Source organism: Seriola dumerili, unplaced genomic scaffold (genome assembly GCF_002260705.1).
Source record: "Seriola dumerili isolate Sdu_G_001 unplaced genomic scaffold, Sdu_1.0 BDQW01000089.1, whole genome shotgun sequence".
NCBI classification, from domain to species: domain Eukaryota; kingdom Metazoa; phylum Chordata; class Actinopteri; order Carangiformes; family Carangidae; genus Seriola; species Seriola dumerili.
The window spans coordinates 735,914-762,417 of NW_019174344.1; the positions used below are offsets into that span (position 1 = coordinate 735,914).

The following is a 26,504-nucleotide window of genomic DNA, read 5'->3' on the forward strand; positions in this document are numbered from 1 at the left end:
GTTCATCCTATGAGTTTAACTAGATTACCTCTTATCATAAACTGTAAAACTATTAAAATTAAAAGGTAAAATACATTTAGAATAATAATTAAGATTATTATAATATACAAACAGAATTAAAACAACAGCAAACGAATATAAATGGCTACCAAGCAAATATTAGAGAAAATGTATTAGTCTACACAGTGTGTATACTGACCTGTTCCACCAGGTTGTTTAGAACAATATATGATTAGAGAAATGCTTTTGTTTTGCTATTTTGTATCAATTTATTCAAATTCATCAAGCAATAGAAACAAATCTATTTAGATTAGGTAAACTCAAGTATCTCTGTATTGTTTTTATACAGCCTATACGCATTCACGTATTTAATATGAAATATAATATAGAAAGGAAATGTAACATGTTTTTAAATGTTGACATTAAAGTCAGTATATCTATTACAATATAATTCAAAGAAGCAGTGAATGAGTGAGAGTCGTATCCGATTGCTACTGTGGACGCTTTGTTTACATCTGAGTGAACGAAACAATTCTGGACCTCTGACTTAGCGGAAGTTGTCAAATGACGTAAGAGGCGTCCTTCATCTCTTCGAGCGGGACTTTGGTCACAGACCACAGAAACAAAAAGTTCTGTGACTTCCTCAAATAGCTGCTTTTTGTTTATTAGACATGGCCCTCCAGATTGAAGCGGATTTACCACCTGGCCTTTCAGGTCTGAAAGTAAGTTCTAGATTAATTTGTAAATGTACCTGTCTTGCTAACATGCTGGCTACTAGCCCTTAGCTAAATGAAAACCACAACAGCCACATCAATGGAAGCGCAGACGTTACCTAGCGAGCAACGTTACCTTTCCAAAGCAATCTAACTTTTGTTAAACATACATTTAACTGTAATCCGTCCTTTCATATACATCTGAACTATGTGCTAATAGTTGCTAATGTAACATCAGCTAACCTTATAGCCACAATGCCACAGGCACATTTGTGATCATTGAGTTTCTGACGAAGTAACCCAGTGATCAGTGCACATAATGTCGAACTGGATCTCTGTCCGTTCAGAACATCAAACGTTATTTCAACAGTCTTAATCGTATATGCTACCCTGCTAAGACAAACAATTACCCAAACATACATAGCTAGTGGTCATATCAGGTCATGCTAACTTAATTTGGGATGCTGTACAGTATGCATTATGACAGTGAACCAAGTGCAGGATGTTGTGAAACACACCATATAAACACATGAGCACATGAGAAGAGACTTAACCTGGGTAGTGCTACTAGCTATGACCCATGCAACCACTAGTAACCTTACACACTATGGGGTACGGATGGGTTTTAAGACAGACGTACTGTCCCTCTGTAGGAATGTATGTAAAATTGTTTGCCAATTTCATGGTTATTTCCCTGGTTATTTACAGGGAAATAACCAACTCTAGATTGAACAATTTGATTGGTCATATTTTGTTACTCTGAAAATAGATATAAATAAATACAAAGGTTATTTAGATTTTAAAACATTTGAGTGAAATATCTGATTCATTCAACTTTTTAGGCAAACTTATTTGACTGAAAAAGTTATTCACAGTCTGTGTTGTTAAATTTCATGCAACCTGCCACGTTGTCAATAGAGGATAAATGTATTATTGCCAGGCTACTTTATTTTCTTGGTTGGTAGAGTTGTTTTATGAATAGTGTATGCTCTCTGTGATTTTTCTCATCTGCAGAATGTTGATGCCCTGCTTCGGTGTCCAATTTGCTTCGACTTCCTCAATATTTCAATGATGACAAAATGCTCTCACAACTGTAAGTAACAAGTAGGGCAGCTTCCACAGCAGACATGGTGCTAACTACTCTTACAATAAGTTTAACAAAGCCATGTATAGATGAAGGCAAGACCACAGAGCGACTTGTGTAAGCAAGCAAAATGCAGCTGAGAATGTAGTTTTGAAATTCACTTCAAAGCAGCAAGAGTTGAACATTTATTTTTTTGGACCATGTACAGCTGGACCATGTGCAGCTTTCAACATAAATGTCACCACTTGATGCACGGCACCAGAATGTAGCTTCAAGCTGATTTGCATCAGCAGTCCCTTGGCAGGTCAGATTAGAAAAAAAACATAATTTTCTTTACTGAGTAAAGACAACATACAAAGCTATACTAAAATGAGCACACAACAAGTAGCACAGAACAAAAGTACACACAGTAGTATAATGTAAAGGAATGATAATGGATGCCTTTTCTAATGAGTAGAGTGTTTTTGCAATATGTGTGTGTTAGCTACTTGTACAAATATATGTACATGTGTATGTTAGCTTTGATGCCATTATCATCTTGAGAAAGACCCCTATAGAGTACTTCTGAATTCAAGGCCCTACTGTTGTCTCTGCATTAATAACTTGGGTTCCCTGCTTCAGTTGAAGCAAGTTAATCTTAGGTGGATGCATCTTTCTCTGACTCTGTTTGTGTCTTAAAGACTTGGCATGCTTTTTGTGCTGAAATTTGCTCTGTGTTTTGTGCACTGAGATACTCAATTCAGCAGATATAATTGAGCCACACTGTGAACTAAATGAGATTTTTCCATCCAAATGGATACTGACTAACAACTGTGATGAAAGAAAGGAAATGATGTAAGCTCTGCATAACAGATAAACTCAATTTTGTTTACATTTCATTTCACAGTTTGCTCTTTGTGCATCAGACAATTTCTTTGCTACAAGTTGCAGTGTCCAGTTTGCAATACAGTAAGTATGAACTTGACTTGAATGCATAAGTATACTCCCCAGCTGCATTTCCATAATCATTATGGTTATAACCTCAATAAGGATGGCACATTCATAGGCCATCATCTGTAATTAACTGTATTTATTTGATAAAGGATGCAAGTTTCCTTCATATCTCACTTCTTCTTTCCCTCAGCAAGCAACAGAACAAGATCTAAGAAACAACCGTTTATTGGATGACTTGGTCGTAAACTTTCAAGCTGCAAGGTAAACGTACATCACATTGTAGACGATTACCAGTAAACTGTCATGTCTGAAAAATATCAGGGCTTTCTCTGCCAATCGACCCAAGTGCACACTGCAGTAGCGGATTAAATGATAGAAAAATGTAAATGTAAGCAATTGCATTGCATAATTCAGCACATATATTGAATAAAATTCCGTTTAGGCATCGGTTTTGATTTGAAGCTATTGCAATCAGTGCAAGGAATTAAAATGTTCAATGAATATAAAACAGTCAAAAGCACATGGTATAAAGCATGTAGTGTGAGTGCATTTAGGGCGTGTCCATATCCACTTTTTCTAATTTAATGGCAAAAAAACAGTCACTGAGGCAGAAACATGGTTCAAATGGGGTGTACTTAGTCTCCTGATTATTCAGGGGAGTGTTTTGAGCCTCATCTATATCAAAGAGACGTCCATGACACACGGCAATGTTATGCAGCACACAATATGCCACAAATAATGTTTCGACCTTCTGAGGGTTGTATTGTAATGTACTACCTCACTTATCCAAACATTTGAAGTTCCTTTTCATTTGCAACAGGCAGAGTGTATATGCGTTGTGCACCCGCCTATGTAGGCGCTATTTAAACAATGTGTGCACTGGAAGGGAAAATGACAACTGCTTGGTCTGGAACTAGCAAAGACGTTTGCATTTTGCGTTATACTAGGTGTAACATGGGGTCCACTGAGTTAACTGGTTTGTTGGTTCTTATTGAGGAATGGCTCTTTATTGTCATGTACTATCAAGTATTTCCTGACCTTTTTCAAACCAGCTCAATCCGAGAACAAGGATCTAAGCAATTTCTTTTGACACATCCATCTACAGCATACAGTGTTTTTTATTTTTAGCGTGATTACATCTAATTCTTTTGCCTTCAGAGGGAGACTAAAAGAATAGTGAAACTGGCCGATCAGGAAATGAGACACAATCCACGTAAAACCCCTTTACCATGAACACAGGCGCACTCCCTGAGCACCTGTCCAATTTGTAACATCATGTTTCTAAGAACTGAAGAGAATACTATACTGTTATGATTTTAGGGGATCCCATTATTATTGACAATTTCAGTTTACTTCAATTTACCAGCCTTGAAGAAACACTCTAATTGCCCTCCGGTAATCTGCATCTGATTTAAGGATTTTCTGTAAATGAAATGGGGATTTTGTTTTCATGAGCTGAGGTCATTCAAGATTCTCCTTGTCTTGCACGTATGTGAATGTGGAGTAGCTTTAGGGCTGATATTTTTTCATTACAGCAGGATGTAGACAGCAGTGTCCAGAGCTGGTCTTAAGGAAATTTCCTTATACCTCAAATTTGAAATTTTTTCCCCAGTGACACTTATCCCAGTAAAGGAAAAAAACATTTACTCAAAATTGATTATCCTGTTATGAGTAGCACTGGCTGCATGGGTGCAGCTAGCCATATGCTTGCAGTCACTGATTGTCTTATGCAGCCTGGGGTCATAATTGTTTTATAATGCGATATAAACTTAAATTTACACTATAAAACTGCAGTAGCTCGTGCCAATCCCTGTGATTACGTATCTCAGTTTAGAGTCATAAAATAAGATGAAGATAAGCTGAGATTCACTTTATTAATTCCACAAGGGGGAATTTGCATTGTTACAGCAGCATCAGTATATAGATGAGGATAGGTCAAGTGTAGTTAAAAGAAAGATTTTTACATCACTCTATATACCTGGCAGTCTTTGTTTGTTTGTTCTTAATGAAGAAAAACCCCAATATACAATGACGGCAGAACAAGCTTCTATTAGGGATGTATATTTTGCTCATGTTTTAAGGTGCGTTATTGCATTTTCCCAAGACAGACAGATGAAATTAAACCTGCTAGATGAACTCTGGCTCATTTTCTGTTCATCAGTGGGAATTATGCCTTCAAAATAAATGATAAATGATGATGATCATAAAAAAAAAAAAGTAAGATCCTCTGAATTGTTTCTTCAATGTCTGGGCTGATGTCGATATAATATCTGAGCGCTGTTATCAGTCAGTGAGCCATGATGTTTCTCCCTTCCATCAATCACTTCAAAGTTATCTACACTCTGAAAGCTCTTCCCTCAAACTGTAGACCTTCTGATTTTCATCACTGTTGTGAATGGGTGGCTTGCAAAGCTGCTCTTTCCTCTGTCTTTCAATTTCCTGTTGTCTAGCATTGAGTGTCTGAAAAATGGGATTCATAAAGTGTTGTTGTTATGTAGCAACACACTTGTCTCAAACAATTTAGTTCATTTTCTGTGGAATAAATGTATTACATTTAAAGACTGCCTCTGTTATAGACTTTATAGCAGGTGTTTGGGGATTACCTCCTTCTTCGGGCTACTTATATTTCTCACTGCTACCTACCTACACAGTAGGTAGCTGTTGGCTGATGGCAGTTATTTACTACTGTTGAATAAGAGGCCTACGTCTCTAGCATACCATTAGCCGTTATCGCAGTGACCAGCTACCTCGTAGTCTCTTGTCTCACTCAGTAAACACATTTACTTAAGTAGACGTGGTGCTTGCACATTGAGACATTACATACACTGATATTAAATTCATTCATTCACAGTGCCCTTTTCTGTTGTGTTTCTTTTGTAATGGACCAGTGTCTTTATACCTCTTAACAACTGTAGTCAGTGGCTGTTTTGTATGTCACAGAGGGTGTTCAAAGAAGCGTGGGTCAACAAAGATCACTGACGTCCAGCATCATAGTAGCTATATAGTAGCAGTCCATCCACTTAGCACTCAGTTCTAATTATAAAAGGTTATTCTTCACATTGTCGGGAGAATCAATTTTACAATGCAATTTAAATTCAATTAGTGTGTGTAATTTAAGTAAATGGTATTGACTCATTTTGGTTCTTTTGCTTACTGCAAGTAAGATTTCAAACTAAATGCCTAAATTGCTGGGTCTATTCCTTCATGTAGTATCCCACTTAAATAGTCAATGTCAATGTATTTCTGAGAATCTGACTTTTATTTTTTGTAACTCATTGATATTTAGTCTTGATATGATTCTTCTTGTGTCGTGCCACATTTTGTGTTAATTGGTAATGTTTAAAACATTGTTTTGCAGTCACTGCAAACACTTGAAATCTGTTTCATTCTTGACTCCCGGAAAGACCTGGTCCATTAATTATGAATGGCCTGAGTCTCCCTCCTGCTGCTGAATAATGAATTGTGGATACAATCAGATTGAACTGTAATGTGTGTATAGGTGAGCCCCAGCTCATTCTTTTCCACCTAAAATGCGTTCAAGCCTTACTGGAATGCACCTTGAATTTTATTTTTGTGAAAAGGAGCTACAGAATATGTTTTATATTACGGGCCTTGTGCTGGAATAAGTCAGTCACAATGGAATGGGCACTCAGTTCCTGTCTTTTCCTTGAAGTTGTTAAATGTTTCTATTGATATTTCAATTAACTGCCCAGTCTTTATAGACCAAGCAGATAATGATGAGCATTATTCAAAGAGTGCTTCTTTTTGTAGCTTGACAAAAAGGCGCTTAAAATGTAATTACTTTGGTGATTTCAAGAGTCCTTTATGTCAGAGTTTTTGTCACCTGTAGCAAAGTTATAGAACTGCTTGGTCACAATGTTACTACAGTGTAAAATGTGTTACTTATTTTAAACACAAAGTATACCTGACAAGTACTACACCTCCAAATTTAGAGCCTGATTTGTGTCTCTGGCTGGTGTCATCTCCATGGCAACAGCCAGTAAACTACTTGGATATCATATTTAGAACCATTCGACTTACTAAAGTGATGGAAAAAATGAGATTGCTCAAATGAGGCAGAAAACGTTTCAACTAATGGCTATAACGCAAATGTTGAGTAACACTGCAGTTAAGCAACAGTGCAATAAACAATTAGATCCAAATTTACAGAAGGGACAATATTAAATAAGTAAATGAAGCCAGAAACTTTCCACTTTGCAACTTGTTGTGATTTAGATACTTTTCCATACATTTTTGCAGTTTTATAGATGTATGGTAGGGGGAGAGTATATTTCTTTGTGGGGCTGGGAGGAGGTATGTGTGCAGGTGTGCGTCTGTGCATATGCATGAATTTGCTCTAATGGGGACAGTAAGCACAAATAAGTTTTAAATATGGAAAGCGGAACATCACACACCTCATTGGTTCCATTTTATTACCAAGTAATGGCCCTGCAGCAATTTGTTTGCCTTCCACATTTCCAAGACTGTAGCCAAAGAGTCATAATTGAGCAGGTGCAGTTTAACGTCAATGGGTCACATTACTGTCAACAGTATTTATTGCCACACAGCGCTTTTCTCTTTTCAATGGTCTTAATGTTTTTTAAGAGGACATAAAGTCTGTTACCCTACATAATATACTTTATGTAATTATACTTAGCGTGTTGTTGATCAGTGTTTTTAGGTAGATAATTTGTGAGAGAAACAGAACAGGCTATTGTACTGTATGTATCAAAATGCATTCAAACTTTTAAAAGGGGGCATGGCTGTGTACATGTCTAAATCATATGCTTCACACATTTTCATTCACATGCACTTTGCTGTTCTTCTTTTTCCAGGCAGCAGTTGTCAAAAGCAAATTTTGACTCTCCTCCAATATCGCCCAAGACCCCAGCTTCAGCTGTCAAATGTAAAACTCCCAGAGCGAGGGCCCAGAAGTGCACCAGCTCCGTTCTGAGCAACTTTTTCCAAAAGAAGTCCAAAACACCTCCAGCTAAAGAAACCCAACGAGATGGTTCTGTCTCTCAGTGGGTCCAGCGGGGAAAAATACAGACTGCACACACTCACCGTGCAAATGATGCTGACCTACATTCAGCAACTGCTCGTCTTCCAGTGACCGTGAAGGAAGAGCCGATGGATGTGGAGGAGGCATCTGTCCAAGGTTTGATGACTGTCAAACAGGAGGACACATCCTCGCACAGTTTCAGCACCGGGGTTGAGATGGCACATTCCTCTTCACCATCGATAGACGTAAAGCCCGTAATCAAAGGTGAAGCTTTTTCTACCTGTATGTTAGGAACGCTGCATCACCCAGTATGACACAGCCCATGGAACTGTCTCGTTAACTCACTCACAAAATCACTCCTGATGACACTCGCAGAGGTGTGACCTCTGCGTTATTAAAAAATGAACACAAAATCAATTTACACAATCTTTAATTTTGTTTGGTTTGTGAAATCCATTACACTGATTGGCAGGCCACCTCTGCCTCTGTGTCAAAGATGTGTGTGGTGAGAGTTGTGAGCAGGGACTGTTTTGAAAACTTGTGTTATTCATTCAAGGACAGTCTTGACATATGGGATTTTAAGTGGTTTCCTTTTCAAAGCAAGTATTCAGTCTATGCAATTTTTCAACTTTTTCAAAATGAATGGTGTACTTTTGAAAGTCATACGTGTTAAGATTTCTAGTTAATGTTATAAAAGGGTTGTGTTGCTGATTTTAGATATTTGGTACCTTGTTAAGGATCAGCTTTTCATTTCTTTAATTAGAATAATTAATGAAGACATTCTAGTGTTATAACAACTGTTTTTCCCATGTGATTGGTATATATTTATCTTTTTAATAAGCTGCTGATAATGTCCTGTTGTGTAATTTTTTTGCAGTGGAGTGCCCCGTGTGTTCTGTCAGTGTGTCACAGCAGTTTATCAACAAGCATCTGGACACATGTCTTAGCAGTGGAGAGAAGAAAGAAAGCTTGAGGAGGTAAAATACCCACTTAACTGCTCACTTAAATGATGACTCCCAACTGTTGTTTGCTCAACCTGTTATGCTCTATAGGGATATAGATAAAACTAAAATGTAAAAAGGACAAGTTGAGGTTTTTAGGAGCGATTTATGTGTTGGGGCAATTTTTTGGGATAATAACCGCTTTGCACTGACTGTGACGGTGTGTTTCGAACATGCTTAAAAAACAATTTACGATTTGTCTATCCAGGGATTGTGTGACTGTTTGGAAATTAATCCTAATTCTGGAGTTGACTTTGATGTCATAAAGATAAATTGCAGAGGTTTTAATACTCAGGTCTGGTGTAGCCAGCCTCCATGAATAGGATTCTTCTTGCTATCAATCTTAATTCCTTACACTAATTCCTTTATGAAAGAGAAAATGTACAATACAGCTGAAAAACACATTTGACTGGCTCGTGTGATATAAGAGGACCACGGATCATAAGACCAGACTGAAAAATGGCAAAAAATGGCAAATCCCATCTGTTTATATAATTTTGTCATGAGCTCAGCTGATGTGACCAACGTGTGATATGTTTGAGGTGGCATTTACATCACTCTTTTCTGCTTATGGTGTCCAAGAAATCCGAGACAGAACCGTCAGTCACAGAAGTTTATTACAGCTGAGCACATTCATGCCTTCATCAGGCAAAACCAAGCAATATGTGGTGATTACTAAAATAAACTATTCAGGCTGTCTGTTGCAGCTCCCTTGGCAGGACGAGGCATCCAATGACCAAACTGGTGTACAACCTACTTTCCATGCATGAGTTGAAGAGGAGGCTGAAGGAATGCCACCTCTCAATGCAGGGCTCTCGAGACCAGCTGATCAAAAGACACCAGCAGTTTGTCCACATATACAACGCCCAGTGTGATTCCCTAAACCCACAATCAGGTATACCATGAAGGTGATACTGTAGTTAACTGTGTGATGTTTGTAATCATGAGCGAGTAGGATGACTAATGAAATATGTGCCGTTGGTTTTTATATTAATGAGCTGTATGCATCATTGGAGTTAATGAAACAAATTTGATTTTAAAACTCCACAAAAGTGCTGCTATAGCACAGTTATCTAGTGTATGTAACAACTGTGGAAATGTCCTCAGTTAACTCTGAGGACAAATGTGTTCAAATCCATAGCACATGAATTTATACAGCACAGTAAGATGTGTGGACAGTCACTTTCAATCATACAGGTTGTTTTTTTTCCTTTTACTGGCGTCTCCAGGAATGCCTCCGTTTTGAACAGTGAGAGTGGGTCAAAACCTCTCGTCTTTGACAGCTCAATTCATATAACAGGCAATCTTTGTGATCTCAAGAGTAATAAAGATTTTTCTTTCCTCTGTCAACAGCTGAAGATATTGCCAAACAGGTGGAGGCCAACGAGAAGATCAGGAACCAACTGCAGGGGAAAGCCAAACCTGTACGTACTAACTGCTTTAAATGATATCCTGAATTGTGTTAAAATTTCATAGGCTACATTTTTTAAGAACTTTGCGATCGCAGTAGTAGGGCAGTTCTAAATAGCTGGCTTAAACCAAGCTGACATGGAGCAATTGCACAGCATATGTTTTAGTAATACAGTATTGTCAGGTGGATTTTCATTGATGGTTAATGTATATTTTCTTGTCCATTCAAACCTCTTGCAGGCCATGGTTTTCACAAAGAATCAGACTGAGAAGGAAATTGATGAGATGCATTCAAATTATAGTAAGTGATTTTTCCTTTCCCCAACTAGAAGGGCAGTCAAAGAGCACAGACCTCTGCCAAAGCTAATTAAAAAATAATTAGAATTCATAGTAAATGATTCGGATCTGTCCCAAAGTTTAATGGGTTCTTCCCTGGTCTACCCCCCCATCTCTTCACCAAATTCAGTGCAAATCGGTTCAGTATTTTTTGCGTAATCCTGGTGACAAACTAACTAACAAACAAACAGCTTTCATTCAGCTTAAATCCAGAAGGTTATTTATTAGAAGAAAAGGACACATTGCATGATAGTTGACTTTGTTTGATTTAAAAAAAAAAAAGTTCTGAAATCTTTTACATAATATATATTTATGTCATCACTGAGGAAAAAAAGATGGTACTATGACCCTCTGGGCTGTGTCCAAAACTGTGGTTTATTTACAAAATGTATGAATTCTGTCTTGTGTAGAAAACCCAAAATGTACGAGTTGCATGAAAACACACCAGACAAAAAGAAACGCTAAATGTGTTTGCCTCAGAGAGATGGAACACTTCTCTCAAAAACATGAGTATTTTTTTTTTTTTACCCAAGTGGAACGGACCAATTTTGTGTCCAATGAAATGCTTTGTAATGTTGCTTTCTCCTTGTTGTCACCATATATTTCACAGCACTTATAAACTAATATTGCAAACTACATGTTTTTTTTTTCTTTTTCATTCTACTGGAGTGGTACACAGGAGGAAGGCTCCTCTATCGTGCAGCTGTGTCGCCACTTTCTAAGACAAGGCAGGTCAACATAAGCAGGCAATGCTTATGTTGACCTGCCTTGACTTGTCTTCATTTAGGGAAAATAAGTAAGCTTTTCATGTTCGTTACACGGTATATTTCATTATATAAGACATTCTCTCTGAACTAGCTTTAAAGAGGAATATTTCATACAGAACCATAATTAAGACTAAAAAGCCTTTATTAAAGTAATCAGATCAACAGTATACAGTCATGCTTTTTACCATCTACTGCACTAACTTCATCTCCCTATTGCAACTTTTTTGAAACTACATAATAACTTCTATTATTCCCTTCTCTACGATTCTTTTTTTTAAATTTTATTTAATTCCATTTCTTCGTCTCCATGTATGATTTTCCTTGTGATTTCCCTTCTTGGCTGGACATCTGCGCATGTTCATGACTGAGTTGAGTGAGTGAAGTTACAGAGTGGCCCATTGGCTGTTGCTCTGTCAAAAATGATTTGGTACAAACTGTTTGTAATATGTCATCAGGGGGTGTTTACAGCAAATTGTTTTTTTTTTTTGTTTTTTTTACAAATCGCACCCTGTGCACACCTATACACAGTCCACTAGGTTTATACCTCATCTTGAAATGATGACACAGACACCCACAATCACTTCCTTCCTTAATTCACAACGTTTACTTCCCTGATTCATGGATTCGAAGGATAATGCACCAGGTGCCACTCTTATTGTGTTACTATATTTGCTTTGCAAAGACTCCCAATCCATGTTTTCAGCCGCCATGACCACCTTATACCCATGTGCTGCTTTCAGTTCCACCTCGTCGTCGGTCCATGCAGAGAAGTCTCTGGTCTTACGTATCACAATTGCCGTTTCTCATTTGTAGTATTTTCTGCAACTAAGCAACCAACTGCAGAGCAAACCGCTCAGTGTATGTGAATGGTTATGTGATATTCAAACAGAAAACAGAGTTGCCATTTAAAAAAAACCTAAATGTATCAGTGGATGTTGCCACACTCACGAGACAAGGAGAGGAACTGAAGGCAGCACCTTAGAAAAACTCTGCTTTCTTCCCTGAAGTACATGAAAGTTTCTTAATTTCTTTTGATGATAGCGGAGGTGGTCTCTACTTCATGTGAGAGGGCCCGCATCTCTTTTGAAATACTGCAGGAAGCCCTGTTTATTGATTTGAATCTTCTGTTGTAATACCTCAGTCAAACTATTAAAGGGGCATTTTTTAAAAGATCCCCCTGAATTATTTCCTTACAGAACAAAGCAGGACACAAGCCTGGGCCACAAAAGTTTTAAAAGTCTTATCTCAAGAGTAGATGTCTGAAAGAACTGATAACTTTGGGCATCTTAATGACCACCTGTGATGACTATTTTTAAAAGTAGACCATAGGCTTTCAGACCGGTCAGTGGATTAATTTTATTTTCCTTTAGGCAGGTAGTTGAGTAGGAAAACCCACAGGTAATCCATCACAGAAACTGCATGATGTTATTTAAGTTGAAGTTGAGTAATAGTTGCATGGCAATGCAGTGGAGGAGTCTAGAGAGCCAGTTCTGGAAACTGAATAGGCAATATTCACAGCATTACATACTTTGTGCCTCCAACAACATCGTTACCATTTTGCATATTCAGTGTCACCCAGCCATAATCACTATCTTACTTTATTCAGTCTAGAAGCCCTCAATTTCGGGAAGAGAAACAGGCAGGATTGCTGTGTGAGTAGTGAGTAATTTAGCTGCTAGAGGTGGGTGGAAAATGTAAAACTGATGAGGTTTTTACCTCAGGGTAAATAATACCCCAGAGTTTTTTATTATGACTTGTAGGGTTATTTGGCTATTTAAGTGCTTTTTCCATTCCTTATGAGCTCATAGATAATCATTCAGAGACAGATAATCAGACGTACAGACCAGGTCTTTGTTTCTATCCACAGGGTGCAGAGGTCAAACAAGAAGAGCAGCATTATAGAACATTATCCGAAGCCATGTTGACATGGGTGAACAAGATGAAAAGCCTGTTAGAAAGAACTCTGTAGAGCTAACTTAGAAAGTGGCTGAAAAATGGATGTGACTCACAGGAGGAGGGTTCTAAAAATAGCTGCACTGCTGTGATAACCTCTTGATTTATCAGAGGATGTGGATGACTCACTCTGCCAGCGTGGGGAATAGTGAATGAGCAGACAGGAAGGTGAAAGCAGCATATGCGCATGCACACATTAAATCCACCGGGAGCTTGTAGCCTTCTCTTAATGTGACAACATGTTCTTTTAGAGTTAATAGTCAGTTGCCGGTTATTCAGAACACATGTTCACAACCCAGTGTCACTGCAAGGAAAAACCCAGAAATCCTGCTTTGTGGTGAGACCAGCCTCTGACAAGTTTGATGTGCTATGTGCTTCCCAACTGTTGCCATGTTGTGACTGCAGACTGCAATGAAATATAATGGTCAGCCGTGGTACATGACATTCATTTTTACTTATAACTAAATAAGACAATGTATTTAAACTGGATTTTTGACATGGGTGATATGCATTTTGCAATGCAATGTTACCAAAACTAGTACAGATGTAGTACACTAATTGTTCAGAAGAGTAAATGTATACTTAAGCTATCAGTGATAGGTCTGAGATAGCACAGTTGTTCCATTTTCAAAGTTTTAATTGATTAAGGTTGTCTCATAATAACAGAGTGGCGCCCACTCTCCATTAGAGTTTGAGTCACCCACTGTCAGCGTCACAATGTTCATTCATTGCTGCAGTGGTAAAAGAAAAGCATAGTTTTACTGGCAAATGTTATAACTAAATTGCAGATTTGTCTTTTAAATTTAAAATATATATACTGTATATATTACTTTTATAAGGTTTTCCATATGTGTGTGTTAGAACTATGGAAAGGGTGGATTATTTTTTTAATATTTAAAAAAGAACCCTTAACTGAACCTTAACCATAACTGATGATAGCAGCTTTAAGGGAAACATTTAATTTAAACACATACTGCCCCCAGGAAGTTTAGCTGTTGCCAGGGCAACAACTAATGTGGTTCCAAACAAACATCAAGCATTTAGCTTCCAAGTGTCTACAAATGAAATAAATTCTACTGTCAATTTTGGTAACCATAAGCAACAAAAACTGGGGCTCTGTTTAGCAATGTTTCTGAGAGATACAAATTCCATGCTTTTCAATTTCATCTTTATCAACTTCAGATCAGCTAATGTTTGAAAAGTTTTCAACGTATGTAGTACACAATTTTAAAACACTCACTAACCTAGCAATGGTAATATTTAGATCATACTGTAGAGCTAATGTTAAATGCAGTTTTTTTTTTGAAATCTCTCAGTTCTGGCTCCACTTTCCAATCTTTGCTCACATCAACATCACAGATTTGCAGATCCTCTGGATTTCTGTGGAAAGTGATTAAAGCGTTTATTTTTGGATCACTGGCAAAATTAAAATTTTCTTCTTCCCTGCTTCAATTCAATACTCAACTATAATGTCTTCTCAATGAGTGTTTGGCGTCTTTCTCAGTCGGAGTTTTTTGCCATAGTGATCTCATCTCGGAGCTTGCAGCTGTGTTATTTCACTTCAAACACTGAGACTCATGAATAAAACCTTGTATTCTTCCAAAATCTATTCAACCTTTCAAGGTTGGAACTTGTCATTTCCAAGTCAAAATGTTAATCTGTTTTGCATGATCTGTTTGATTTCGTTGTTCCAAAGAAAAATGAGTCTGTATTTACTATAAATATTAATACACGATTTCCCAAAAAACATACAGTGGCCTGTTCACGGGTTGGGTTCCTTCTTTCTTTAAAAAGTGTCTAGTCAGCTTATTAGCTACGTAACCCTAACCTGAAATGATAATATCTAGTTTTGCATTAAGCTCACTGACACCAAGTGCATACCTCAGATACTGTTGCATAATGTTACAACACCCATGCCATGAAAAGCTCTTCCCCACTTACCTATTCCACCATATATGGTATTTTGCCCACAGGGAAGCAGCACAGCAGCGACTTTTCCCGCCTTATCGCCCAGGTCCGGGGTCGCCTAGAGACCAAAAGGCAGACTCGTATCAAACAGGAAGTCGTAGTGGAGGGAGAGGAAGAGACGCCCTCTGCAGGTACTTCAACACTCCTCAAGGAATAAAATGTACTCTAGCCATAGGAGAGCATTAACTCTCCAAACAACATTTCCTATTGTAAAACAAATGAATTGCATCATGATGAGTATGTTATTTTACTAAGCCATGCAGTGCAGCTTGTCACAGCTGTAGTGACTCCCTGCTGCTTGTGTGTGTGTGTGAGAGGTTTGTGAGTTAAGTGCACTCAATTTTGTTGTTCCATCCTTCCCGAATTCACAACATGACTGTGCACTCCACTGTTGTGCGCATCAAGGGTGGATAGAGAAACATCAATGGCTGTGATGAATTTTGGTCTGTTTTTACAACAAGTGGAAATGCAGACAACAATTTACCAAATGTTAAAGAGGAGGTTCAGAGAAGGTGAGGAGTGGAAAGAGTAACTGAGGAAACTACAGTTTTTAGATAATTTCACATACTGATAATTTATTAGAGTGATTTTTAGTCTTGAAAGTCGGTGACAAATCTTTTTTCATATATTTTCAGTATAATTTGTAATTTTCTCTAATTCATCAAAATGTTTTATCATGGTTTGAATAGTGTGATTTTTACCAACTGAACAAATAGATTAATGGGGTTGCATGTTGCTAATTTGTACGCAGTACACAAATAAAAGGCTACATAGTACCAGCAGGACCTGAAACCTACTTTTACATTGAGAATATGTGAGACCAAAGGAGACTGGGTTGTCAGGGGCAGGGACATTTTATGCATACTCCTTTTGACAGGTCATCACTCCACTGATTGATTCCCCCTGGATGTCTGACACGATGATATATATTTTTGCATCCTACAGATCAAGTTGAAGAATCAAAGAGCTGCTTAGTGATTAAGGTAGAAGACAGTGACGAGGAGCCATTAGCAAGAGGGATTGAGTTGTCACCCAGTCCCACTTACAGTGAAGTGTCCATCAGCAGGTGAGTCATAGATACCACATATCCTGATTCACTTTCAGAGGATGACACCCTCAAAGCTTGTTGTCAAGTGCTGGTGCTTGTATAGACAAAAAGCTGAGTAGTTGAGTGAATGTATTTTTGACTATTTTCATACAGTTTGGTTCTGAAGTGTAATTCCACAGTGATAATGATCAACGGTTACTTGGCAGAGTGCTTCCGCATAATAAAGCCTTGAGGGCATTTCTGACTGTCTTTATTTTAGAGATGTAGTAGCGTTTCTTTTCTGGCCACTTGTATATGGGCTGCATTGTAATAATCAGATTGATATTTAATTAGTTTTTTCTCATAAACTTCATCATGGTAATAACAATTATTATGTTAACTCTGAGGTAATTGCATTCAGATGTAAACATGTTGGAAAAAGGAGACAAAACAGGTTTGGCTGGACAACAGTCTCTTGACAACTTGTCTGTATCCTGTGATTAACACCAAGAAAATACACTTCCTCTCTTTGTATGTTTTACTTGTGATATATAATATTAGCTGTTATACATAGTGGAGGATCAAAAAGTGAACCCTAAACCACAAAAATGTTATGTTGCAGTATGGTAAATACGGAATCACAACACATACTAAATCTGCACATTGATGGATTATTGTATGTAAGAGGTTCCTGTTAATTCCTGTCCCTGAAATCTGTACATCCCTCATGTAGCTGATATCACAAACATTAGGCGAACCAGCAGATCCAGCTAGGAGAATATACTGCAATCGAGTGGAGCTAAAATAATAAGAAATAACTTACATTGTGTTGGGGTGATCATAAAGTCACAGTGTACGTAGTGCAGTGCGATGGCTTATCTGCATGACATCCATCTATTGGCAATACATCCTTGGTCTGAAAAAAAAAAAACTAAATGTGTGGGAAGAAATGTGTATGAATCACACTCAGTACAATACAGAGAATTTCTGTTTCAACCTTGAAGACTCAGTGGGAGTAGTTATCACTTGATTTCATACCACATTGTCAGACTTTATGCTCTTCACCTACAGTCACTTAACTTATATCACACTGTGACACTGCAGGGAAATATGTCCTACCTGTTATCAAAGGAGGAATTATAATGAACCTGATATTTTATATTATTTTGTTGTTGGGATATTTTCTTAAAAACCCTGAGGTTGTTTGTTGCATGTTTCTAATTCTATTTAAACGTTGTGGGTTGGTGATCTGCATGTAAATCAAAACATACTGGACACACTATTTAACATTAGCTATAATTTTTCTTTTTGTTCTTCTTGTTATTTTGTATTCAGAAAGCTCAGGTTTTAAACAAGTTCTGAATCAATCATTTGCTATTTTCTGGTCTTTTTTCCGCTTGTTAAAGTACAAAGATCATTAGTGTGAAATCACACAGATGTGCAGTCTGAGCTCAAACAGCAAAGATCACTTGCACTCTCTAAATGAAGCCTAGCAGCCAGAACTCTACATCTGGGAATCTGAAACCAGGCGAGCACACTGACGCAATGAACAGTCTTTATTGTGGCTGCTGGATGTTGCAAAAACAACAACTACTACTGTTGTTTACAGGTTAAACTCCTGCAGATACCCACACATGGTGTCTGGTGCATAATGAAAGACAATATAGTAAACACAGTTGTGACAATATAGAATATGTCTTCATAGGAGAAGTTATACTTACTGACAAATACTGTGTAATACACACAGTGTTCTGCTGCATGCGACTACATCATAATGTGTTATAAACCACTTATTATATGTTTGTATACTGCTTATAAATGCTCAGTAAAGGGACTCAAAGTTAGGTGTTACCATATTTCTATTTAGAGGACCCCTTATATCATAAACTGCGATTTACTCTTTACTAATGAGTCCAATTCATTTCCCATTCTTTGATTGTGAATCTCTTGCTTTTGTGCTGTTGTATATGGAAATCATATATTACATGCTTAGTTTGAGACAGTTTTTATATTAAAAATGAATAATAACTCAGCCAGTCATATTGTGCTCTTGATTTGCACACCAGCTTTTCCAAACTGGCTGGATGCAACAATCACTTTAGGCTAATTTATTTTGTTTGTTTCTCCTCTCTTGTATTTATTTTGTTTTTGTTTGTGTTTTTTTTGAGAAAAATGCTTTTTGTTTTTGTTTTCAAATCATTCTCTCTGCAGTTTAAAATCACAGCAGTAATATAGTACAACCACCAGTGTGATAGGGGTTTTACTTTCATTTGCAAATGAAATCAGAAAGTCGGCATTAGTGATTAAACCGCCTCAAGGTGTCACACAAAAACAAACACACGTGGTAAGGGTTGCTAGGCGACAATACCCTGTCAACCATAGAGTACAGAGGTGATGGGTAACAGAAGAATTCCGGCCATAAACTGGCAGAACAACCTCATGATTTAATTTTCAAGTAACAACAGAAAAGCCATTTTGTTATGAATGCACATGCAATGAGATCAGCTTTACAGTACATGCAGCAAATCAATTCAGCACATTAGCCTGTTCTGCATACGAGTGTACTTGAGACACGGAGAGAGGGAAATGGGCAAGTTAGAAGTGCCAACATGCTGTTCACCCAAAGCTATAGAAGTGGGGAAAAATAGTTTTCTAGTAGCAAAATGATTGTAGTGTTGCTGCTCGTTCATAAAAACTCACCTGTTGCTCAGTTGCTCACAAAATGTCAACAACGGAAATGCTTCTCATGCTAAAATAATTGTATTTATAAACTCCTTCCTGAAACATGTTTCATTGTAACTTACCATGAGTTTGGAATTTAAAAAAAAAAAAAAAAAAAAAAGCCCAAAAAATTTCTAGCTGTATATTGACTGGACCTCAATCTAAAGTTATTGTTCCTCAATCTAAAGCCTGTAGGTCACCATAGAGTCACTTTAAAATCTTTAACCAGATCTCACTGAATGTCAGCATGACGGGAGAAAAGAGAGTTGTACTTTCTCTATACTCTGACTTGTTATGAAGTGTTTGCCTGAGGCAACATCATGCAACCATAGCCCTAGTTTGAAATCAGGCAGAGAAATGAGGATTCATTTTGGCATATGGTAGTGTGACATATCAGATATCTAGATTTTTACTCTCTAAGAAGTAACATCCAGAGCCATAACAACTTTTTTTTGGCGTTTAGTTGATCTTGTGAGTAACACGACTTTGCCAGTGACAGCTGAGTCTGGAGGATGCGCGATGCAGTAAAAACACCTGCTCATATAAGTCTAAAATAAAGAAGAAAATCACAGTCTGTTTAGACATACCTGGCTTTCAGGCAGTTATTCAGGTGCCAGTGCAGTAAATGTATTTGTTGAAACAGCGAATACCATGTATCTGTTCATCTCTGTAAAATGACATCCTCTCCCTTTCTTTCCCTCCTCTTCCCCTTTCTCTCCTTACAGTTCTCTTTCTGACATCTTTGGTCCAGAGCCTGCCAGAAACCTTGAGTAAGTGATTCTTCAGTCATTGTTACTGCTTGAAACTGTACTTTAAACTGTGCTATCCATACATGTTTGTTCCAGGAGTTTCATCACATTTGCCTTATACACTCTGTTAGCCATTACAGAAACGACATAATTGCAGGTTTGTGTTCATGCATAGACTGGATGTCAACATACTGCTGCTGTCAGGATTGCTTTCCGCAGTGCAAGTTGATAAATACTATGCATATTAGATATCCCACATACAGCACCACATTACCCTTCCACTTAGATCTAGGCATTTGCGCCACTTGATGCCACTTGAAGCCAAGGCCTTATATTTCTCAGGTGTTGAGAATATTGTTGAATTCTGTGTTTTCTACGACAGGGTATAGCTGCATATCTACAGCAGTATTCTAATGCAGCTGTCTGCTCTGTATCTTCATCGACTAGCAATAGACATTCATTTAGACATTTATGTTTAAATGAAAATTAACTTTATATAAGACAGCTTTATCTGTAAATTACAAGCATGATGAGGTTGTTGGTTATAGTCTGGTTTTATTAATGCATTAGACTGAAGATAACTGCTGCTCTGCTGAAAGCATGCTGTCTCTGTTTTGCTCATAAGCACAATCGGTAGAATTTGGCTTGCCATACGTGCAAGCCTAGCACATCTATGTCCAATGGCCATGTCTGATCATTTTTCTCAAAATATGTTTTCATGTCATTAACTCCTTATAATAATCTAAACAACAAAAGAACCCATGAAATGGCACTAGTATTTTGTGAGACCGAAAGGGTGGGGACGCGTAAGCTTTCAGTCACTGCGCTACCAAAAATGCTTAACAGACTTTAAATCACGTTTTTTACTGTAGGCTGCATCGGGGATAATTTCACTTCATGATGCATTCTCCATTATTCAGGCAATAGTGTTAGAAGTTGCGGGCGACACCTTTGCAGTCCTGGGGTAAACTTAACTAAACTAAACAGCTGATTTTACAGCAAGTCTGACAAGTGGTATTCATGTCTTATCTGACCTGTTTTCAGTTTATTTCTCCCCACAAAAGGTATCTCTCAAATATATAACGCAACACTATCAGCTCTTTGTCCACAATGCAACACAGGCAAACAGGGAAGTAAAGGTCGACCTCTGTTGCACACTGCTAAAACATCTCTGGATGGAATTTGTAGTTTTGAATTTATGTTTCACACGCTCCAAAATGTTGAGTTTAAATAGACTGTATAAGACTAATAACACTGTAATTGTTTGTTTCATAGGCTGTATCGGACGAATTCAAGTTATTTACTGAACTAAATGTCCTGTAACAGACAGTTTGGGTCATACACATGTACTGTCTGTGAGCTTTGCACCGGAAAACACAAAAATGAATGCACTATCTACCCGCAAAGCTATCTGTGCTTTGCCTTGTGTCCTTTGGAAAATAGGGTTCTATATCTGTAGATATAATTTGTTCCCTGGATTGCATCCCTGGATTGACTATAGGTGGGTCTGTGGAAGTCTGAATTGATTGGATCCATATTATGAATATATCTTCCTGTGTGTTTTAGCTGTGACTTCTGTTCTTATCAGGTGAAAGGAATGTTCTGGTTATAAATTATTTAAAAAAAAAAAAACATTTCTTTTTAGTTTTACTGAATGGTCAAGTTTCCTTGGTTTTCCTTCAGCAAGTCTGGGAAACTCACTTGTTATCAGAGGCAACAAGATAAGCACTACTCATCGAGTTACTCTTGTCAACAATAGGGCTGTCAATATTGGCCAAAAATAATAAATGAATAATGAAATAATCCATTCACATATCTATTTTTGCACATTATGTCCATAAGAAAACAAACCCGTACAAGAAGAGGCATTACTACTTACAGCTGATCATTTGGGTGCATGTTTTTGAGATGTGGATTTTAGGTTGCTCGTGCTAGAATGCTAGAACGGTAGGTTAGACTAACTGTAGCTTACATAGCTACAACTTTTCATGAGGTTCCACAATTTTGCCGTCTACTATCCAAAATCCAAAGAATTTTCAAATGGGGCATTTTAGATCGCTTGGAATTTAAATAACTCTCTGTGGCAGAGTTGGGCCTCAAACTCTCTGCTATTGTTACCACACGGTCGTTGAATTGTTCGCTCTTCAGCTTGACCTACGGTTTATTTTCAATCAATGAAAGTGATGTTGTGTGACTGCTGTCCGTCATGTGGTGCATTCAGTGCAGCGGCCCAGGCCCACGTGAGAACACGCGTTTTTATTATATAATCAAATTTTGAATATTCGTTAACAGCCCTGGTCAACAAGTTGTCAGCAAATACGGACGGTTTTTCTTGTAGTGCCCCTGAGCACTTGCTGATTGTTTTGACGACATAACATCCCCAGAAAGGATGGATTTTATCCATTTAAACTGTTTGCCAGAGTTTGAGTTATGTCTGCAATAAATGTTATTGTCCATATTTTGAACCAATTAATGGTGTGACAACTGGGTTTAATAGTCATTACTATACATTCTGCATTTGTAAAGCTGTTCGCCTGTGCATAAGTGCTGTTTTATATGTCTTTTTTTTTTTTTCTCGATCATTTTGTCACTGAGCTGTGACTGCAATCATCTATGTCAAAAGATTCTAGCAATGCAATAAGATAGTCACACACAGCTTTTCCCCCCAGAGGAGTCACATTATAAATAACTACTCTGACCTGTAGCTCATTCACCTAGTAGCCCTGCACTGAGACATAGAATCATACCCTTCTGTTACACAGTGTGGTGCTGCTTTTACTGCACAGCGCTGCAACCTCGTCCCCTCTCCAAGGTTTCTGTTGCTGCCTTGTGCTGCTAAACTAGAACTCTTTAAATGATTAATTATAAAACCAGTGTAGATGATGTTTCTGGTTAAGACATGTCTCCTTGGATGAACAATGCTGATACAAATTCAATGAGAATATATCTTAGTGCGAGAGTATTTAATCTTAATATATGTATCGCAGTAAAACCATGCCAGTTGGCAATACATTGTATTTTAAATCAAAACTTAATGCTTACCTGCACACACGTGTGTGTGTCTCAAGGACATTTCACATGCAGAAAGCTTCACTGTCACAATGTTGATAAAGCAACAAAAGCACGTACGTCTGAATGTGATTCCACTGCGTTTGTTGTGGATAATCTGGACTCTGCTTTTCATCTTTCTGACCGACTCTGAGTTTAAGTTCTAAACTACAGCACTTAACTGTATATAGTCACAGTACACCAGTAGTTGGACCTGGGAATGCGTCATCATTTCAATGGGCGGAAGCCAAATCTGTGTTTGTAATAAGTGTGAAAGGAAATTTTCTTTCCATCAGGCTAGGCTTTATCTCCATCCTCCAGCCTTTGTCAGATGCTGGCAAAGATGACAACTGTTGATTGTTTTAGTCCCAATCCACACTTTGTGCAGAGGCCAACTGCCTGTTTACCAGTAATCCACTTTACTCACACATTTCCCCATCCTTCTACTACCCACACGTGGACTTCTGACCCACATTCCAGTGCTGGAATTTTGTTTTTCCAGTCCATAGGGTCAAGATAAAGAGACATGGGACTTTGTCACTGGCTGGAGGGTGATATACATCTGTGGGACAATCAGATGAAGAGAGCCCTTCATGGAAGCTGTAAGTGGTTCCAGACCTTGTGGTTTTAGGGCTCCCCTTTGGTTTCCCAGCCATTTTATCTGAACTTTTCTTATGGAGGAGATCTCAGTGTCCATCAGTTTGTGTCAGAGGTGCTTCAGTAATGAGGCTGTAACTTAACACTACATGCTGAGCTGTGGAGCCCAACAGGGATCTCCTGGTAGCAAAGAACACTGGTTTGGTCATAGATAATCCATAAGGGAAAAACGGCTCAGAGCACTCTGTCCAGATGTGTTCCAGGGCTTCCTTCAGAATAAAAACAGGATATTGTAGTAGTGTATTTTCTTGCTATAGCAGCTGAATGTAAATATCAATACAAAAACAAATACCAATACTATAAGATGCATCATCTTCCAATGGTAGAATTAATGTTTAAAAAATAAAAATTTGACAAACGCTTGAAAAATGTTAGCATTGATATTTCCTTAACACTTTTTTTTTAACTGCCATAAAGAGCAACAATCTGGCAGATGGATTTTGGCACTTGTTCATATTTTACATGTTCTTGCTGCCAAAGTCTTGACTGAGTCTGTGATGTGATAGAAGTAAAACTGAACTTCACAACAGTAAACGACAGCCCATACTGTCTGTCACGGCTTCCAGAATCTGTGGCTTCATATTTTTCTTTTTTCCTTTTTTTTCTTCCTGCTCTCCCGTTCATAGCAGATTTGCAAGTAACGGTGCCTATTTTTTGTCAATATATCTGCGGAGGTGATTGTCCTGTTTTTGAATGAATTGTCAGTGGACAAAATCAATTCTGTTTACATTTCGTGTGAGCACCTGCAGTACATTGTGACTGCTCGATTGATCCATAGAGAGGCTGTGCAGAAAGACTGTCATGATGTGTGTTAACACAACAAAAGGGTTGCCATGGTAGTCACTGTTGCACAGTTTTGCAGAGTCTTATCACGTGACCAGAGGAGAGTTGGCTGACAAGACAACGATTTGGTGTCAAAGCAAAAAGCAAAAGCACCTACTTGGCAATATTTTGGATTTAAACCCAAAGACAAAAGGGAACCTGAACACTAATGAGGTAATCTGCAAACTCTGTCCTATGATTCCACACTCGCTACCCAATGTACAGGATTTACAATAAACAGCACCATATACAGCGCCTGCTCAGCTCATGTTGGCCTAAAGTTGACGTTATGCTTTTACAAGGAAGAATGACTTAATGTTCTGGTAACAAATCTGTCTTTTCAGCCACGGTCCCAAAATGGAAACATTTTGTGTGTCATGTGGCTGGATGGACAGGTACAAGTGTAAGAGCTTTCTGTGAGCATACACATTTATTTTTTTTCGTTTTGACCTGACACACAGAGTAATATCTAAGTGATTTTTGCTGGTGTGAGCAACCACTTAGTCCCCTGTAATGTATTTCCTGGAAGGCTGTCAAACTGACTGCTGCTGAAGTTAGAGTCAGAATGATGTTTCTATCACTTCAACAGCATGATAATCAAGTGTGAATGTGCCTAGGCTACACACCTCCCTCCCTTTCCCATTAGCTGAATACAATCTGCAAAATGTATAGTATATCCTTTGCATTAATTGGTCAAATTAATTAATTGACTGTATGAACTATTGGTTACATAGAGACAACTGCAGGCGAATAGGAGGTCCTTTAATCTACAGAAATGGTAATGGTTAAATGAAGTACTGGCAGAAAATCCTTAATCGTAGAAGTGATGAAATTATAAGGCCCCCCCCCCCGACATGGATGTGAGTTTTCTCAGCATCCATGTCAGTTGGTGGATGGCCTGAGGAAAGAAGCCAAGTTTAAGAAGAACTTGTTTTCACCTTTACTACTGTAGGTTGATATAAGCTAATGCATGGTGTTTATGGCTTTGGGACAGTCCCTCCGAGGCTCATAGCGGATGCTCCTTCCATGACTGAACATCATGATCAGTAGGTAATTCAATGCTCTAAGCTTTTTTGGTTTTAATATATTGTTTGCAGAAGCCACGCCACCTGGTGCGCAGGAAATGTGTATAATTAGTGCACAGCAGTAAAAGAGAGAGAAGTTTACGTGTCTCACCATGAAATATCACACCTGCTCAGATTGGCTTTTGATTTAAAATAGTGGCATTGTAATAGTCTGGTACCTCAATCACTGCTTGCTTTACCTTTCTTGTTAAACATATTTACTCAAGCAAAATGTTCATGACATCGTTGTTTATAAGAAATGTGGGATCTCTCTGTTCTCCATTTAGAGAAAACTAAAAGGTTAATCTCTGAAAACGTTCTTTCACAGAGACACAGAGAGGACCTCAGTCCAAAAGCGAACGCCCAGCTCCAGAGGAGACGATGCAGCTTCGTCGCACGTTCCAGGAAAACGAAAGCGTAAAAAGTAAGGAGAGATGGAAGACAGAGAACGCAAGAGAGAGAGCGAGAGAGAGAGAGAGAGAGAAAGATCTCTCACAGACACTGAACTTTTGACTGACTTTTAAGTTTATCAAGGAATGATTTTTTTTTTTTTTTTTTTCTCTACACATCCCTCTCTGGCATTTATTTTCTGAAGTTGCACAGTTAACTTCTTGACTCATGGTGTGAATAAATGTTGAGTATTTTAACATATTTTGTTGTCCTGTGATCCATTTCATCAGCTGACTTCAGGAGTGAGAGACTATGAAATCAATATTTCATTTTCTTCAGCATTGATTAGTATAGTAACGATTTTGTTTGTTTGATTTGATTCGATTGATTTTTGTGTTTTTAAAAAAAAAAAAAAAAAAAAAATCAAAAAAAAAAATCAAAAGCAATTTTGTTTAAAGGAAGACACAGGCAGATGTAAACATAATACGGGTTACATAATAGATCTATCATCCAGCATTGGCTGCCTGTGTAGTCACAACTGGATGTTGAAATCTGTACACAGTGTACAGAGAGTTTCTGCGGTATAACCGTTGAATTAGCAGTTGTATAAACGATCCCCAAAAATGCGTAAATATGCACTTTTTTTTCCCACCAAATCACTGGATGTCTGTCTGTGTTTGCTAACCTATCACCTCCATCTTCAAGAACTTCCCTCATATTTGGGCTGTTGTTTGGCCGACTCAGATTAGGAGCCGGGGCACATGGGATTCCTCTGTCATTTGCAGTTTCAAAGCGTGCAACAACTCTGTAGTTTTCAAATTGGTTGTTTTCTCTGAAAGAAAAGTAACCGGGGTCAGTT

General features: G+C 38.0%; 1 protein-coding gene across 2 annotated transcripts; it reads left to right on the plus strand.

Moving 5' to 3' along the window:
- Positions 1–587: 587 nt before the first annotated feature.
- rad18 (RAD18, E3 ubiquitin protein ligase) lies at positions 588–25,870 on the plus strand. Of its 2 annotated transcripts, none has more exons than XM_022745721.1 (13): positions 588–722; positions 1,728–1,806; positions 2,684–2,745; positions 2,921–2,991; positions 7,566–7,996; positions 8,610–8,709; positions 9,441–9,628; positions 10,087–10,157; positions 10,384–10,444; positions 15,173–15,298; positions 16,113–16,233; positions 19,641–19,685; positions 25,584–25,870. In XM_022745721.1, the coding sequence occupies exons 1-13, from the start codon at positions 672–674 to the stop codon at positions 25,681–25,683; spliced, it is 1,506 nt and encodes a 501-aa protein (XP_022601442.1). In that variant the 5' UTR covers positions 588–671; the 3' UTR covers positions 25,684–25,870. The 2 variants fall into 2 exon arrangements, with proteins under 2 accessions (XP_022601442.1, XP_022601443.1); XM_022745722.1 differs by having other exon boundaries at positions 659–714.
- The last annotated feature ends 634 nt before the right edge of the window (positions 25,871–26,504 follow it).